Genomic DNA, 16,869 nt, shown 5'->3' on the forward strand with positions numbered 1-16,869 from the left:
TTGACAATCTGCAACTGCACTGCCTTTTACGATCTCTTCGCTTTCACCCAAGTAAACACGGGATCCTGTCAAATGAGGAGAGTCGTTAACAAATGGAATGGTCTCCCTGGAAAGGTATTGGCAGCATAAACAACAAAGTTTAAATTGTCACTGATCACATAAGTACTTGGAAATATTGCAGATCGAGGGGTGTAAGGATAAAAAAAGCAGGAGTTTTATGGAGCTTGAGCAGGGATGGATGATTGTGTGCATGTGAGTAGTGTTGTCTGTGGGGTTATCGTTGCCTGAAGGGGATGGTGTGTGTTTGTTGTTGAGTTTCTCACCCATTAACCAGGTTCGCCCACTCCCCCGGAAAGAAAAACAACCCCACAAGGTTTTGTGGTCTTCCCCTTTTTCCCCCCATTTCCTTGGGGTAATTGTGCAACAAATCTGGTGAAAAACGGATGTTTGAAACAGTAAGTTTCCGAGCTGGATTTCAATTTTGTGCGATTGCCAGGCAGACAGAGTAAAATTATTCTCTCACTCCTCTCGGTACATGTGCGATTGGGACACATTCAGAACCAGTATATGGAAAAACGGCAAATTTGCCTTTTGATTCAAATAAAAAAATGTAACATTCAATTTCAATAAGTTGTTTCTCGATAATGCAACAAGAGTACAACCTCATTGTTTCGCTTTGCGTGTACAACTTAACTACTGAAGCCTGAATCTAAATGCACTTACAAATAAAACTGACAAACAATTCTGTATTTTAAATGCTGCAAAGTGCAAAGTGCAAAGGATTCTGTCTTTTCAGGTTATCATATGTAAATATGTGGATCACAGAGAGTTTGGAGGCGGAGTACACAACCTGATGTTCAGCCATTGGATGGATAAAATGTGGGCGTGTATGATTCCTGATCCGACTTTGCCCTTAAAACAACTCAATTCACACCATGACGTTCAGTCACATTGAGGTTATTGAGATATCGGTTCTTCTCTACAAATCATGTCGGGACGTGGTAAAGGTGGTGGAAAGACTCGCGCTAAGGCAAAGACTCGTTCTTCCCGTGCTGGGCTGCAGTTTCCCGTGGGTCGTGTCCACAGACATCTTCGCAAAGGCAACTACGCCAAGCGCGTCGGTGCCGGCGCTCCCGTCTATCTGGCGGCTGTGCTCGAGTACTTGTCTGCAGAGATCCTGGAGCTCGCCGGTAACGCTGCACGAGATAACAAGAAATCGCGCATCATCCCGCGTCATTTGCAGCTCGCCATCCGCAACGATGAGGAGCTGAACAAACTGCTGGGCGGGGTGACGATCGCGCAAGGTGGTGTACTGCCGAACATCCAGGCCGTGCTGCTCCCCAAGAAAAGCCAGGGCAAGTAAACGGCTCCGCCTCAAGAGTTCTTCAGCTCTCCCACAACGGCTCTTTTCAGAGCCACTCGAACCTTTCCGAAAGCAGTTTCAACGATACACGATCCGTGTTTTGCACCAAACTCTGCTGTGTGTTGAAAAACCTTAAACGGTCCTTTCTTGTTGACTTTACACTTCAAAAGCACATGCACACGCGCAATAATTATGAACTTTGCATTTACTACACATGCATCTTGTCATCACAGAAGCCCCAATCATTGTCCGTCTAATCCAGTGTAGATATAGTATTGTGACGATACAGAGTAGCAGGATAGTTTGATATAAAAGAGTGAGAGTGTGTTCAAGGGGAGAGGACAATTGGGGAAAAAAGCTGCAAACAAACGAAATGAAAGAGCAAGCAGGGGAATGTTGGGGTGAAACAGAAAAGGAACAAAACCAAACAGCAACGAGCAAAGAAAAAGGGGTTACAGAGGAGGAGGGGGGAGTTGAGACTCACAATAACTTAGAAAAACGGGTGCTGAGGGTTATAAAAGGTACCTCTGCATTGGCATTTTCCAGTCTTTATTAACTGTTAAAGTTTTCAAGAAAAATTAATTCTGTCAGATTTGCATTCACACACAAGGGGATGTTTTGGGGTTCTGGAATCGCCAGTTTTATTATTGGCTCGTTTCAGAAACGAGGTCGAAAGTGCCGTCGGAAGGGGAACAGTCTCCGCCATTTCACACCGAAAAGAGAGAAGGAAGACGAGATCCAAAATCAAGTGCAGGCTTGCACAAACCGCGTCGTCTCGCCGCCGATGTTATTGTGACAGGAGAAGCGGACGTGGTAGAAATCATCGTCGGCAATCGGAAACGATGAGAAGTGTTCTTTCGGTTCCGTTTGTTTCTCGCTTCACTTTGAGCTGAATAATTAACGAAAACGATACATCCATGCGTAATGCGCACAGCATTTCCAAGTACAGACACATGCTGGCAAACGGCGAGAAGCACATTTTCAATCCTCTGCACCTTTCACCAGCTTCCACGGGCCGACACTGCAGATGCGATGGAAGAGCTGCTTTGACACAACATTGCTTACTCGGTCGGATACGTTCTCGGGCTTCCCCGAAGGAGCTTCGTGACTCAGGCTCATTTTCACGAGGTAAATCTTTTCTTGGACCAAAATTAAACGTTACAATTTTCATTGTGAAATGTGCACCTGTCTGTAGCCATCTTTGCAAGGCAGTCAAGCAAACAATTAGAACAATCAGCTTTTCTGAGGCTCATGTTGAGGCCACCTGAGCAAAGACCAGCCGAGAGTGAAAATATTTGGTCACAAACAGCACACGGCTCGAAGCAATGCTTTGAAGGGTTTTTTTATTCATCCAAACGTCAGTCATTGAGCTTGAATCGTGCTTCCTGTGATGTGCCGATTCCATCTCCGCCTTGCAAACGAAACTGTTACGATGTCTCATTCACAATGAGCTGCTCAAATTCATCACCTGTCGTCCAAGGTAGCGCAATGATGGAGAAACTTCAAGCATTCATTGTGTTTGAACCGCAATGAAATGACATTTGAAAGAGACAAATTTTCAACAAGGCTACAATCGAGGGTTCAACGAGGTTATTGTTGGTTTGCGGACAAAACAAGTATTTTTACTTTTCATCAAATCCAAACTGGCATCAAAATATCGGACGATATAAACGATGCTTTTGAAGCTTATTTCTCAGGTAATGTGAGCGCGCGTTGTTATTTGCCAAAGTTCTGCATTTCAAGTTGTGTTCAGAATTAAATCGTCGTGAATTACTGCATTATTTAAACCTTATTTGACAGGATTACGTGACGAGTGAAAGCGAAGGGACAGTAAAAGCCAGTGCAGTTGCAGATGGTCAAAGCAAAAGGACGACGTGCGCATGCGCGGAACGAGAGGTGAAAGGGCAAAGGGCACAAAGAGCACACGAGGACGTGGTGGAAATCATCAAGGAAACTGCAGAGAAAATAAATAAATGTCGGACGAATCATGGAAGAGTCAAAGAGCAAATGGTAAAATCGAGTTCCCACCAATAGAAAACCTCTATCACCACCATATAAAGACAGGAATGCTCGTGGTTTCGTTTATTCAGCTTTGGATTCAACCGCGATCGTCATGTCTGGACGTGGTAAAGGAGGAAAGGGTCTCGGTAAAGGAGGTGCGAAACGTCATCGCAAGGTGCTGCGTGATAACATCCAGGGAATCACAAAGCCTGCTATTCGTCGCCTTGCTCGTCGTGGTGGGGTAAAGCGCATCTCGGGTCTCATCTACGAGGAAACCCGTGGAGTTCTCAAGGTGTTCCTGGAAAATGTTATCCGCGATGCCGTTACCTACACGGAGCACGCCAAGCGCAAGACCGTCACTGCCATGGATGTGGTGTACGCTTTGAAGCGCCAGGGCCGCACGCTCTACGGTTTCGGTGGTTAAACATTGAGGGTGGTGTTCATCAAGCACAACAACAAAACGGCTCTTTTCAGAGCCACCAACTCGTTCATGAAGGAGCTTCAGGCGACTTGAACTTAGTATCATGTATTATTTGGCATCAGAAATGCAATGTTTATGGCAGAGTTTATATTATTATTTTGGGATTGAGATGAACGGGTCAAATAATACATAATACGGTTAAAATGAAAAATGTGTATTTTAACATGAACCACCTTGCAAGCGACATCACATGATCCCCAACAATTGTCACTTGACAATTCTGTGGGGGTTCATTGAAACATTGTGAAACCCTATTCCCTGAAGACAGCCAACCTCCACCATCTTGTTCAACGTTTCCCTTTCAGACTTCATAAAAAGCATCACAAAACGTATTTCCTTCCGACCCGTATACACGTACACATACAAAATGCAGTGATCGGTGGCGAGTTCGGTGGAAGGTCGATTACACTTTCAAGAAAGGTGTTGTGGCTCTGAAAAGAGCCGTTGGGTGGTGTGGTGCGGAAGGTGTGCACAAGACCTTGGATCAGCGGGTTAAGCTCGCTCCCCGCGGATACGTCGTGCCAGCTGGATGTCCTTGGGCATGATGGTGACACGTTTGGCGTGAATCGCGCACAAATTAGTGTCCTCAAACAGCCCAACGAGGTAGGCCTCGCTCGCCTCCTGCAGCGCCATCACTGCGGAGCTCTGGAATCGCAAATCGGTCTTGAAATCCTGTGCGATTTCACGGACGAGGCGCTGAAACGGCAGCCTTGCGAATGAGCAGTTCCGTGGACTTTTGGTAGCGCCGGATCTCGCGCAGCGCCACAGTTCCTGGACGGTAACGATGCGGCTTTTTCACGCCACCGGTGGCTGGAGCACTTTTCCGTGCCGCCTTCGTCGCCAACTGCTTTCGGGGAGCTTTTCCACCTGTCGATTTACGGGCGGTTTGCTTCGTACGAGCCATCGTGACCGGCAAATATCAACACAAAACAACAACGAATGAAACATGAGAATTGAGATTTGAGAAATGCGCGGTCTGATTTTGTTTGAGCCGCGAGACGCTTCGGCCGTTCGCCATTGGCTGGCACATTTTTCACGTTTGTTATTGGCTGCCTCAAACACTCTCCCATTCGCTGAAGAATTAATCCCCGCCTCACTCTCTATCCATTGGTCGAAACTTCACTCTCCCCTCTCCATTGGCTCAAATCCGAGCCCGATGTGATCCGCTCCGTGAGGGAAAGCTCTGTCCGCCCTCTTTTGCTCGTTTTTCCCACCAATATCTATCCTGGGCTCCTTTGGGCCTGTCCAACAATTCTTCAAACGTGAAGAGGCAAAAGGCATATCCATGCCGAATAATTGCGAGTGTTTGTCTTGTAATACTAAAAATTTCACAATTCTACTCACTATTCGATTTCAAAATTTGGTAGTTTGTCGAGGTGGCGTCGCCAGGTAATACATTTTTACATTCAGGAACTACAGTCTTTGTAAATAATGCTTTTTCCCCCTATTTCCCGATCTGTACGTTGTTTATAAAAATGGGTTTTGTTTTTTGAGTTTGATAAAAATGAATTTGTAAAAAAAATACACAGCAAAGAGTTTTGTGTAAAACACGGATCGTGTATCGCTGATGCTGCTGCCGTTGTGGGAGAGCTGACGAGCTCTTGGGCCTTGTGTGAGGCGAAGCCGTTTACTTTCCCTTGCTTTTCTTGGCGAGCAGCACAGCCTGCATGTTCGGCAGTACACCACCTTGCGCGATCGTCACCCCACCCAGCAGTTTGTTCAACTCCTCATCGTTGCGGATGGCGAGCTGTAAATGACGCGGGATGATGCGCGATTTCTTGTTATCTCGTGCAGCGTTACCAGCGAGCTCCAGGATCTCTGCAGACAAGTACTCGAGCACAGCCGCCAGATAGACGTGAGCGCCGGCACCGATGCGCTCGGCGTCGTTGCCTTTGCGAAGATGTCTGTGGACACGACCCACGGGAAACTGCAGCCCAGCACGGGAAGAACGAGACGGCCTTAGCACGAGTCTTTCCACCGCCCTTACCGCGTCCCGCCATGATGTTTGTACACTGGAGTAAATATTTTAAAACACGTCGGATTGCTGAATATGGTAACACACGACAAGCCGTTGCGAACGGGTATCTTTTGAAAGGAAAATAGGATCAGGAATGCCCCACGCCTACATTTTATCCAACCAATGGGTGGACAGCTTTGGCCGAGCCTCACAAATCCACGTCCCACGTCCACTGCTGGTGTGATCCACATTTTTGCATATTTACCCTTTTTTCAAAGGACTTCGTTCACCCTCTGTTTCTATTCTTCGCATCGGTATTTGCATTTGTTCTCTCGCTATACTATTGTCTTCATCTCAGCTCATCATACCCTCGGATCCTCCCAAGCCAGAAACTGAAACGAAACAGTTGTGTAATGGTGAGAGCATCTGCTCGGGTTGGAAGGTTGGTGTTTCGAACGACAGCATAGTTACACCAAAGACATCTAGCATATAGTTATACCAAAGGCAGGAGGGATTTGAATGGGGGGGATTTAATGGGAAATATTTGAACACGACGACTGTGTGTCCACCGGTTAAAATATCTGAAATACTGAAGACTGTTATGTTGTATGTTACCTCCCCAAACTTCGGTTACGGTGCCCCTCAGAGTCTCGAGAGGGAACGCGGCAGAAAGATTTGTTATTTTGAGTGTTCTAATAAACCATGGAAACACCACACCAATGCAATTGTGTAGAACAAACAAGTCATTGTATTGTTATGAATTTTAGGGTAGGGGCATATATAGATTGAGGTAGATCTGCATAGGTAGGTGCTCCGACGATCATAGGTAACAATAACCATCTCTACGTAAATAAGTCGAGGACCTGTCGAGCCCGTATGTCGGATTAAGTGTATCTTCATCCTCATTACGAGGAATGGGGCATGTCAAGTAGTTGTAGGGTTTATGCTAATTCCCCGGTGTGTCAAACCTGTGATCATACCTGTGTCCCATATGGCAACGCACAATGGACATTAGTTAGGCCCAATCGTAACACCACACAAACACTACTTAAATCCCCCCTCCGTCACAATAACCATAAAACCCACCGGAAGCCAGTTCGGGGAACCGCCGATGCAGCTACAGCCAGCCACATCACCAGATTGCATAGCAACACTCATTGCTCAGGCAGGCTGAGGCCACGCCCACCTTGCGAAGGATTGGTAGAAGGAAGACACCACAGGACGAGGGCCGCCGATTGGCAGAGTGGGAGAGGACTGGTGATTGGTCAGGGCAAAAGCAAGAAGCAGCTCGCTGAGTGGTGAAGCAAGAGCGAAGAAAGCGACAGATTGGCCATCAAATGAACGGCATGAGAGAGAGGTGACGTGGCCATTGGTGGAGGGTTGAGCCTGTAGTGTTGGCCGGCATGGATTGGCAGAGGGAGAGAGATTCCGTCAAGAGGGGATTGACAAAAAGAAGAAGAGACCGACATTTTCTCTCTCGTCTCTGCTCGTTGAAGAGACCTGAGTGCCTGGGCCTCGTTCGCTGCTGCCCTCACAATTCCTCTTTCCCCGACCACCTGCCCTTACGCTTTCCTTCACCTCGACCTTTTCTCCTTTCTGACCCGAACGTTGGGTGCATGGCAGTTTCGTGCCGAATTTGGGAGGACATTGCACGGCTGGTGAAGCAGGTTGCATGCCCGCTCGCTCACTTGGCGCGAGAGGTTTTACCGAGGCCTGGTGAACGGGCGCACATCGAGGCCTTTCTTCCCACCTACCGGAGTTGCGTCGGACGTCGCGCTCGGAGCCTGACCATCCCTGACGATCCCTGACACACTGCAGACAGAGCTAAGCTGCACCACAGAACACAACAATTGCTTTAATTTAATTCTTCCTTTGTCCGTTGTTGAAGTGAGTGAGGTGTGTGGGATCCCAACCTCGGTTGTGGTATTTATCGTCGCGTTCCTTGTTATCGGGTTCCATTTAATAAACCTTATTTTTGTACACTTTAATTCCGCCTCGGGTTGAATTGATTTGCAGGGTGAAGATGCCTGCGCCGGCCGTCCAGGTGAGTCGGTATTCTTCATTCCGTCTCGCGTATCATTCGCCATCAATTGGATAACGCCTCAAAGTAAGCTCGATTAGCCATTTGTCTTAATAGAGCCATCCACAGGACAACTGGTGTCAGGAAGTGAGATTCGGACTCGACGGACAATTTTTTTGTCCGCGGGTTGAGATTGACACAGCCAAGCGTACATTGTGCTCGACATTCGGAAGTAAAAAAAAAATTGTCAGAGGCGATAAAAATTCTAACAGTCGATTGAGTGCATGAAGCGTGACATCGCGGTTCGAAAATATAAAGTCTCTTAATTTTTCTGAGGTAAAATATGCGAGCGGGAACCGTTTCAGCGAACAGCGTAATGGCGGACGCTGAGTTGGGCGCGCGAGATGGAGATGCCGAGGGAATTGGAGGTGGGCCGTGTCGAAGTAGGACTTTTACATTATTCCAAATTAATTAATACTATCTTGTTGGATAAGTTTCAATGTAGGAAATTACAATTTTTGTATAAAATACTGTGAACCATTTCTATCTCTCAGGCACATATGGGAAATGAATTTGTGCTCGGCCAGTAAAAATGTACTCTTGAACTGTGCCAATGAAAAGTGTAGTCCAAGCAAATTCTTTGGAATGCATGTATAAGTGAAATCAGATGTATATTCGTCAGGCTTTGACTGCAATCCAATAGAGACACTGCAGTGAAATCATTGTCAAATGTTGTAAAAGAAATAAGGTTGCTCAGGGGAGGAAACTTGGTCATATGTTATTGTTATTGCTCAAAGCATACCTACGGTCTCTTGTGCTTGGCCGAGCCAGATGTGGGGATCGGAACGCCTGAGAAACCCCACACTGCTCTCTTGAGAGGACTTCAAAAGACTTTGGCATTATAAAAGAGAGAGAAAGAGAGAGAGAGAGAGCTGGAAGGAGGAGAAGAAGACTCTGCTTGCTCTTGGTGTCATGTTGAGAAATCCTGTGCTGTAAACCAAAGTGAATTATTTTATGCAAGTGAACTGTTGTAATGTTGTATGTAATCTGTGCTGATCAAACCCAGTTTTCTTCTCCCAATAATTAATAAAATTTCCTAAAGACCAACCTCGGTGTTTGTGGACATTGCTGAGACAAGCACACCTCTCCTCTTCTTCCTCCTCTACACCCCATCTCACCAAATTAATCCTGCTCCATCAGCCGAAAATAGAAGGGGAAGAGCATAGTAATGGAACCTCCACGGCTACCGAGACGGACCCGATGGATTACCAGGCCTTAATGCAATTTATGAAGGTAAAATAACGATAAAATAGATGCTCAGATTGAGCGCAGTGAGCGATTCAATAATAAAATGGATGCCCAGGGTGAACAGATGAAGGAATTCAAAGAAAGATGGAGGAAAATAAAAATAAACGAAGGGAATGATTAATGATATAGGGGGATTTAAATTAAAAAATGGATACCCAAAGGGACGAATTGAGGGGAGACATGAAGGGACTGGAAAACAAAATGGATGCTTGGAGTGAGCGAATGGAAAACAAAATTGATGGGTTGAAGGAAGAATTGAATGCCCAAACCAAAAACATAGAGGGATTGAAGGTGTAGCGGTTACCGCTGGATGCACACAATCGCCTTGCACCGGCCAGAACACGGCCAGACGCGCCTCTCCCGGACATGCCCGGACTCACTGTTCCCGGGCACGCCCGAACCTCCCGGGCACGCCCGGTCTCGTCTTTCCCGGGCATGCCCGCTCTCGCCTTTCCAGGGCTCGCCCAGAGCGTCCGGGCATGCCCGCTATCGCCTTTCCAGGGCTCGCCCAGAGCGTCCGGGCATGCCCGCTATCGCCTTTCCAGGGCTCGCCCAGAGCGTCCGGGCATGCCCGCTCTCGCCTTTCCAGTGCTCGTCCAGAGCGCCCGGGCACGCCCAGCCTCGACTTGCCAGGCCGCAGGCAAACACGCCCAGGCAGGTCCAGACTCGCCTTTCCAAGGCTCGCCCTTGACACCCAGGCATGCCCGGTATAGCTTTTGCCGGGCAAACCTCCCGACATAAATGTGTATATATATTTGTTACGTGGTCCCCTCGGTGACTACCTGGTCTCGGTGACCCCCGGACCGTGAGAGGACCTTCGCCAGCAAGTAGTATTATATATATGCGCTTTCGCAACGCAATCCCTATGAATTCCACCCAAGAGAAACTGATGTGCAATGATATATTTCCAGGGTAAGGATAGCATACGATTTCAATGATACAATCACGGATATTCCCCGAGCAATCAACAACAAACAACCATCAACAATTCCCCAATCCACAACCAATTCCCTATATGCTTAAGATGGCCATCTTATATAGGTGTGTCCACTTCTGTACTCATGACCCCCTTTTGGTCTCTGCCCCTCACAATGTCTCTGGGCCCCTCCTGACCGAGATGCTGGTCGGCGTCGCCGCACTCGGGCGGTTGAACGAACCCCGGGTGGACGTGTTTCCACCGGGCAGGTATCGTACCAGGCACCGCGGCTGCAGCCCCTCGTGGCCACGCAAAGCGGGTACGGTAAATCAAGCCAAAAGCCCCACGCCGCTTGCAAGGCGTGTTAGGCCCCAACGTGCGACCCGTACGCGTCTGTTTAGACGGTGCCGCGAACGGTGCCAGACGCGGGGTCGATGCACGGCCCCACGTCAACTTGACGTCTCCACCGGGTTGGTACACGTCCCGGTAACTCCTCTCGCCCGACGGGCTTCGGAACGCCGCTTTTCCACGCAGCGCAAGGTCGATCCCACCTTTCGTCGGAGCGGGGCGAGGAAGAAGAATACTCGTCGCTTTTCTTCCTCGTGTCTTTTCCTCTTCCGTTTCCGGTCACTTCCGTTTCCGGACACTTTTTCAGAAGGGCTCCTGACCCTCCAACCACAACAACCCTTAATCTATTACACATGGATAAGCAAAGACCTGAATGGTAATTCACATACATTCACATAAATATGTAACACTCCCCCCCTTCAAGAAAGAAAGTTTGAACCCAGCGAAAACTTTCTTTGCCGGCCAATTAGGATAAACAAACCAGATAACTCAACCCCCCCACCTTATCAGTTCCCCCCAGGCACAGTTATCACTTAACAATAAAGCAACAAAATTTCACACAACCCCCAGAGATTTTCAAAGGTAATTACTTCTGGACAAAGCACCAGCCACGACATTGTCCCTGCCCTTTACATGTTCAATTTCCCCTTGGACTCCTGCCAAGCCAAACTCCATCTCATGACCCTCTGACTTTGACTGTCAGTTTCTTGTGAATGAAGGTTAAGGGGTTGATCAAAGATCCAAAGTTAAGCAACTCAATAGCACTTTTTCCGGGAGGCCAAGCCGAGTATTCACTACATGGATGCCTTTAGGAACGTGGAGTTCACGGTTAGTCCGTGCAGGAAAGTTCTCTACATGGGCGCCTTGAGGAATGTGGAGTTCACGGTTAGTCCGTGCATGAAAGTTCACTACATGGACGCCTTTAGGAACGGCGTTCACGGTTAATCCGTGTAGGAATCTTGGCTCGGCGGCTCCGCCGCCTTCAGTGCTTCAACTTCTCAGAACTTCCCTAATAATTATGGTGGGACCGCTTGTCCCTGTAGTCCCATGAATAGCGGTCTCCTTCTCGGCCACTACTTTGACAATCCTTCCTTCGGGAGCTGCCGTAACTCAGGGAGCCTCCATAATAATATTGATTGCGGCCACCACCAACACTACCGCCCAGTTGTCCTCTCCTGTAGACCTCTCGACGCCTACGAAATGCCTTCCCTACTGTTATGGTCCGACCCTCCAAATCCTTGCCATTCCAATTCTTCTCTGCCTCTCTGGCGTCTTTTGTGCTTGCAAACGTGACAAAGCCGAACCCTCTTGACTGTTGCGTTTCCCTGTCTCTTACCAACCGCACTTCCACCAGCGGCCCATATCTGTTGAAGACAGAGGTCAGAACTTCTTCCTCTGTTTTGAAGTTCAGTCCCCCTACAAATAACTTGGTACTTTTGTCGCCCTCCCGAGCTGGTGTGGTGTTATTTTCCCTGCTGGGCTCTTTACCAACCCTCAGGTTACCATAAACTTGACCCCCGGCCAAATCATTCCCGATTACCACAGATACACCTTCTACAGGAAGCGTGGCTTGTAAACCGACGGTGACCGGTCCTGACACCAAATCGGACTCCAAATGGATGACATGAAGTGGAGCACTAACACCGCCCCCGATCCCCTGTAAACGAACACTATCCCCCGTTGCCGTCTCCTCGGACCATGGCAAAATGCCTTCAAGCATTAAAGATTGATGTGCTCCTGTGTCCCTCAATATCCTAACCGGTCTCCGGTTAGTCGAGGCTCCATCCAGTGACACAAACCCCTCTGAAATAAATGGTTGGTAACCCTTTTGATGGCGATTTCTCACAATGGCCATTGCATTTGGAGTCGTAATAGTCGGACTCCGCTCTGGGTCTTCCCTTTTCATGCGGTAACAACTGGACATCAAGTGTCCAGGTTTTTTGCAAAAAGCGCAAGTAGGCCCGGAGGAAAAACTCGTGGTCTGCCTCGGGCCCCCCGAAATATAAGTTTGTCTTGGGCCCGCATCCCTCTGATTTCGAACAGGTGGGGTATCCGCGTTGTCCCCATACTCCTCTCGAGGCCGCCGCCAGGTATTGTCGTTCTCCGCACCTGCTGTTCCCCACCTCCCCTGCGGAGATCTAGGCGAGGAGTTAGGTTCGTGGACCCCTATTCGGTGGGTTAAAGCATAATCATCTGCCATGGTGGCTGCGTCCCACAACTTTGGTACTTTCTTTTCCTGCAGGTACACTTTGATGTCCTCGTGGACACACTGCTGAAATTCCTCCACCAGGATCAAGTCACGCAATGTTTCGAAGTCTTTCCCGACTCCTTTTGACTCACACCACCGATCAAACATGTTTTCTTTCACTCTGGCAAACTCCACATGGGTCTCACTCTCCCTCTTCCTGGCATTCCTGAATTTTTGCCTGTAAGCTTCCGGAACCAACTCATAGGCTTTGAGGATGTGCTTCTTCAGTACCTCATAATCTGCACATTGGTCCATTGGTAGCGCCGAATAAATTTCCTGAGCTTTCCCCACCAGCACACTTTGCACGAGTATGGTCCAGGCCTCCTCCGGCCAGTTTAATTGTCGAGCCACTTTCTCAAAGTGTGGAAAAAATTTCGCGACTTCCTTTTCACTGAACGGTGGAACCAGCCTCACATGTCTGCCCACATCCCAGGTTTTCTGGTTAGGTGTCGACCCCGTCAGCAAGGGTGGTGCCTCTCCCCATTCTCTCATTAACTCCAGCTCCTTGAATTTGATTTCTTGCTGAAGCTCCATGTCACGTTCCTTTAATTCCCTTTCCGCTTTTCTCTCCTCTGCTTCGAGGTCCCTTGCAGCTCTCCTCTCCTCTGCTTTTCTCCCTTCTAACCTTTCCTGGAGTTCTCTTTCCACTCTCCTTTCCTCTGCTTGTTTCTCTTCTCTCCTCGCTTCTGCTTTCCTTTCCTCTTCTTTTAACCTTTCCTGGAGTTCTCGTTCCACTCTCCTTTCCTCTGCTTGTTTCTCTTCTCTCCTCTCTTCTGCTTTCCTTTCTTCTTCTGCTCTTTCCTTTTCTGCTTTCCTTTCTTCTTCTGCTCTTTCCTTTTCTGCTTTCCTTTCTTCTTCTGCTCTTTCCTTTTCTGCTTTCCTTTCTTCTTCTGCTAACCTTTCCTGGAGTTCTCGTTCCACTCTCCTTTCCTCTGCTTGTTTCTCTTCTCTCCTCTCTTCTGCTTTCCTTTCTTCTTCTTTAATCCGTTCCTGGCTCCGTAATTGCAACTCCAGTTTCCGGAGCTCAACGTCTTCTGGTTCTTCGGGTAGCCACTCCCAGGCTAACTCGTCCCATCTATCTATAATTCCAGTAATCTCTGTGTGTGTGTCTGTGTGTGTGTCTGTGTGTTTGTTTGTCTGTGACCGCTGTTTCTCGACATCCACGGGTCCGATATACTTGAAACTTGCCAGGTATATTGCTGGGGACCTGAGGATGTGCCTTTTCAAGGTTTCATATTAATCGGAGAAGTAGTTACCGAGCTATGTCCAAAAAACGATTCAACCAATCAGAGAGCAGCGAGCTATCACGTGTGCCGAACGTGGCGAACAGACTCTGCCTCGGACGGCACATTTGAGAGCGTATTCATTTATTTCACGTTGGCAAACTATGTTGGCGTTAAACTATGTTTTAAAACTAATTAAAACTAATTTGCGATTCATCGTAACTGCGATATGCGACCTTCCGGACAGTCAAATGAGGACGTCACTTCCGGACTTACGGATAGTCATAGTGACGACGTACTGATGCTGAACGTGGCGAGCAGACGCTGTAAGGTACGATCGATTGTAGTACACATTTATAATAACTCTGCCGATACAGGCCCGATTAACTGCAGCGCCATCCGAGCTGCGGCGTCGGGACGATACATTAATTGTACGGTCACATCACGCACTTACGGGCACGCCCATGGGCCCATGGGCACGCCCATGCATGCATGGGCGAAGACATTTTTTTATTTTTTTTTGGCAAGGAACGGGCACCCACGTACGGGCACGTCCTAGTGTTCCTAATCCCACCATAGATTGTATCACCGTGGCCTGCAACTCTGCCTTCCTCAAATTAGTTCGGACCTCCAAGTTAAAATGTTTGGCCAATTTCAAGAGGTCCGACTTTAGTAACGCTCGGAATTGTGCCTCACTCGGTGTTACCGCAAAGTTCTGTGCCACAAACGCCATGGTGACTATCGTTAACACCTGTTAACCTTCACCCAAGACTTTACCCCAATTTCCCCAAAAATTTTCCAATTAATACTTAATTAATAAATTTTAATTAATAAAAATATTATTTTATTATTTTATACAAATACTCTTTTAGATCCCGGACGTAGACCCAATTGCGTAATCGTAATTTGGACGAGCCCCCAATTCTGTTACGTGGTCCCCTCGGTGACTACCTGGTCTCGGTGACCCCCGAACCGTGAGAGGACCTTCGCCAGCAAGTAGTATTATATATATGCGCTTTCGCAACGCAATCCCTATGAATTCCACCCAAGAGAAACTGATGTGCAATGATATATTTCCAGGGTAAGGATAGCATACGATTTCAATGATACAATCACGGATATTCCCCGAGCAATCAACAACAAACAACCATCAACAATTCCCCAATCCACAACCAATTCCCTATATGCTTAAGATGGCCATCTTATATAGGTGTGTCCACTTCTGTACTCACGACCCCCTTTTGGTCTCTGCCCCTCACAATGTCTCTGGGCCCCTCCTGACCGAGATGCTGGTCGGCGTCGCCGCACTCGGGCGGTTGAACGAACCCCGTGTGGACGTGTTTCCACCGGGCAGGTATCGTACCAGGCACCGCGGCTGCAGCCCCTCGTGGCCACGCGAAGCGGGTACGGTAAATCAAGCCAAAAGCCCCACGCCGCTTGCAAGGCGTGTTAGGCCCCAACGTGCGACCTGTACGCGTCTGTTTAGACGGTGCCGCGAACGGTGCCAGACGCGGGGTCGATGCACGGCCCCACGTCAACTTGACGTCTCCACCGGGTAGGTACACGTCCCGGTAACTCCTCTCGCCCGACGGGCTTCGGAACGCCGCTTTTCCACGCAGCGCAAGGTCGATCCCACCTTTCGTCGGAGCGGGGCGAGGAAGAAGAATACTCGTCGCTTTTCTTCCTCGTGTCTTTTCCTCTTCCGTTTCCGGTCACTTCCGTTTCCGGACACTTTTTCAGAAGGGCTCCTGACCCTCCAACCACAACAACCCTTAATCTATTACACATGGATAAGCAAAGACCTGAATCGTAATTCACATACATTCACATAAATATGTAACATATTGCTGCCCGATAAATGGGCTTTTGTCAGAATACCTGAGCTGTTTTGTTTCAATAAAGCAACTCGGACGAATTCCCGTCTTTGGTCGCGTCAATTCTTTCAACTCGCGTTGGAACGCAGCTCCTTCACTGGTGACCTACCGACATGGACACGGCAGTGACTCTTAAACTGCCTACCTTCTGGGAGGCTCACGCGGCTGTTTGGTTCGCCCAGGCGGACTCCCAGTTCGCCCTGCGAGACATCACCGCGGACGACACCCGCTTCCACCACATCGTGGCAGCACTCGGTTCCGCCACCGCGGCCCGCGCCCTGAGCCTCCTCGAGCACCCGCCGGCTGCCGACAAGTATGACGCGCTGAAGACGCTCCTCCTCGACGCTTTTGCCCTCTCACCGGCGGCACGCGCATGGCGCCTGCTCGACCTGCCCGAGCTCGGCGACACGCGCCCGTCCGAGCGCATGGACTATATGCTCTCGTTGCTCGGTGAGCACTCTCCGGATTTTCTGTTCCGCGAGTTGATCCTTCGCCAGCTGCTTCACCCGGTATGCCTCGCCCTGGCTGGCACGTCGATCACAGATCCCCGCGCCCTCGCCAGGGAAGCCGACAAGATCTCCTCGGCGGGCCAGCACATCGGAGCGGCTACCTGGAGCCTGCCGCCGTCCGTGGCGACGCCCACGACGCCCGAGCGCCCTGCGCGGTTGGAGGCCGAACTGCCGGTGAAACTGGCGGCCGCCACGCCGCACCGACCGCTTCCGACATGACGGCCGGGGCCTCCACCTGACCAGGCGTGGTGTTATTACCACGCCAGGTTCGGACACAAGGCTCGGACGTGCCGACCCCCGTGCACTTTCGGCAAGTCGGGAAACGGCCGGGCCGGCGTTCATTCCCAGCCATGAGCGCCGGCCACTCGGGCAACTTGCTTTTTATTCGGGACAAAGCGTCCGGGCGGCGTTTCCTCTGTGACACCGGCGCCCAACTGAGCGTCATACCCGCCTCCGAGCAGGACAGGCAGGACGCCGTTTGCGGCCCCTCTTTGGTCGCTGCTAATGGCTCGGCCATACACACTTTCGGCCCGCGCAACGTCACCCTCTGCTTCGGCAGCCAGCGCTTTCAGTGGACCTTTGTGACCGCCTGCGTCCCCATGGCTTTGCTGGGCGCTGACT

At 49.4% G+C, this 16,869-nt stretch overlaps 3 protein-coding genes and 1 pseudogene across 3 annotated transcripts; 2 read left to right on the top strand and 2 right to left on the bottom strand.

Annotated features, from left to right (window-relative positions):
* Positions 1 to 988: 988 nt before the first annotated feature.
* LOC137414248 (histone H2A type 1-like) lies at positions 989 to 2,148 on the top strand. Its single transcript, XM_068099739.2, has one exon. It carries the CDS (start codon positions 989 to 991, stop codon positions 1,361 to 1,363), a length of 375 nt encoding a protein of 124 aa, XP_067955840.2. The 3' UTR covers positions 1,364 to 2,148.
* Positions 2,149 to 3,071: 923 nt separating this feature from the next.
* Positions 3,072 to 4,008, top strand: LOC144891754 (histone H4). The gene has a single exon (XM_078776030.1). The coding sequence runs from the start codon at positions 3,477 to 3,479 to the stop codon at positions 3,786 to 3,788; it is 312 nt and encodes a 103-aa protein (XP_078632156.1). The 5' UTR covers positions 3,072 to 3,476; the 3' UTR covers positions 3,789 to 4,008.
* Positions 4,009 to 4,168: 160 nt separating this feature from the next.
* LOC137424889 (histone H3) lies at positions 4,169 to 4,749 on the bottom strand. The gene is given in 2 exon segments (XM_068112771.2): positions 4,169 to 4,553; positions 4,555 to 4,749. Coding segments are annotated over 2 exon segments (411 nt in total). The 3' UTR covers positions 4,169 to 4,337.
* Positions 4,750 to 5,472: 723 nt separating this feature from the next.
* Positions 5,473 to 5,867, bottom strand: LOC144891753 (histone H2A type 2-B-like; annotated as a pseudogene).
* Positions 5,868 to 16,869: the final 11,002 nt, after the last annotated feature.

This window comes from Myxine glutinosa, chromosome 4 (assembly GCF_964187855.1).
Source record: "Myxine glutinosa chromosome 4, kmMyxGlut1.1, whole genome shotgun sequence".
Classification (NCBI taxonomy): domain Eukaryota; kingdom Metazoa; phylum Chordata; class Myxini; order Myxiniformes; family Myxinidae; genus Myxine; species Myxine glutinosa.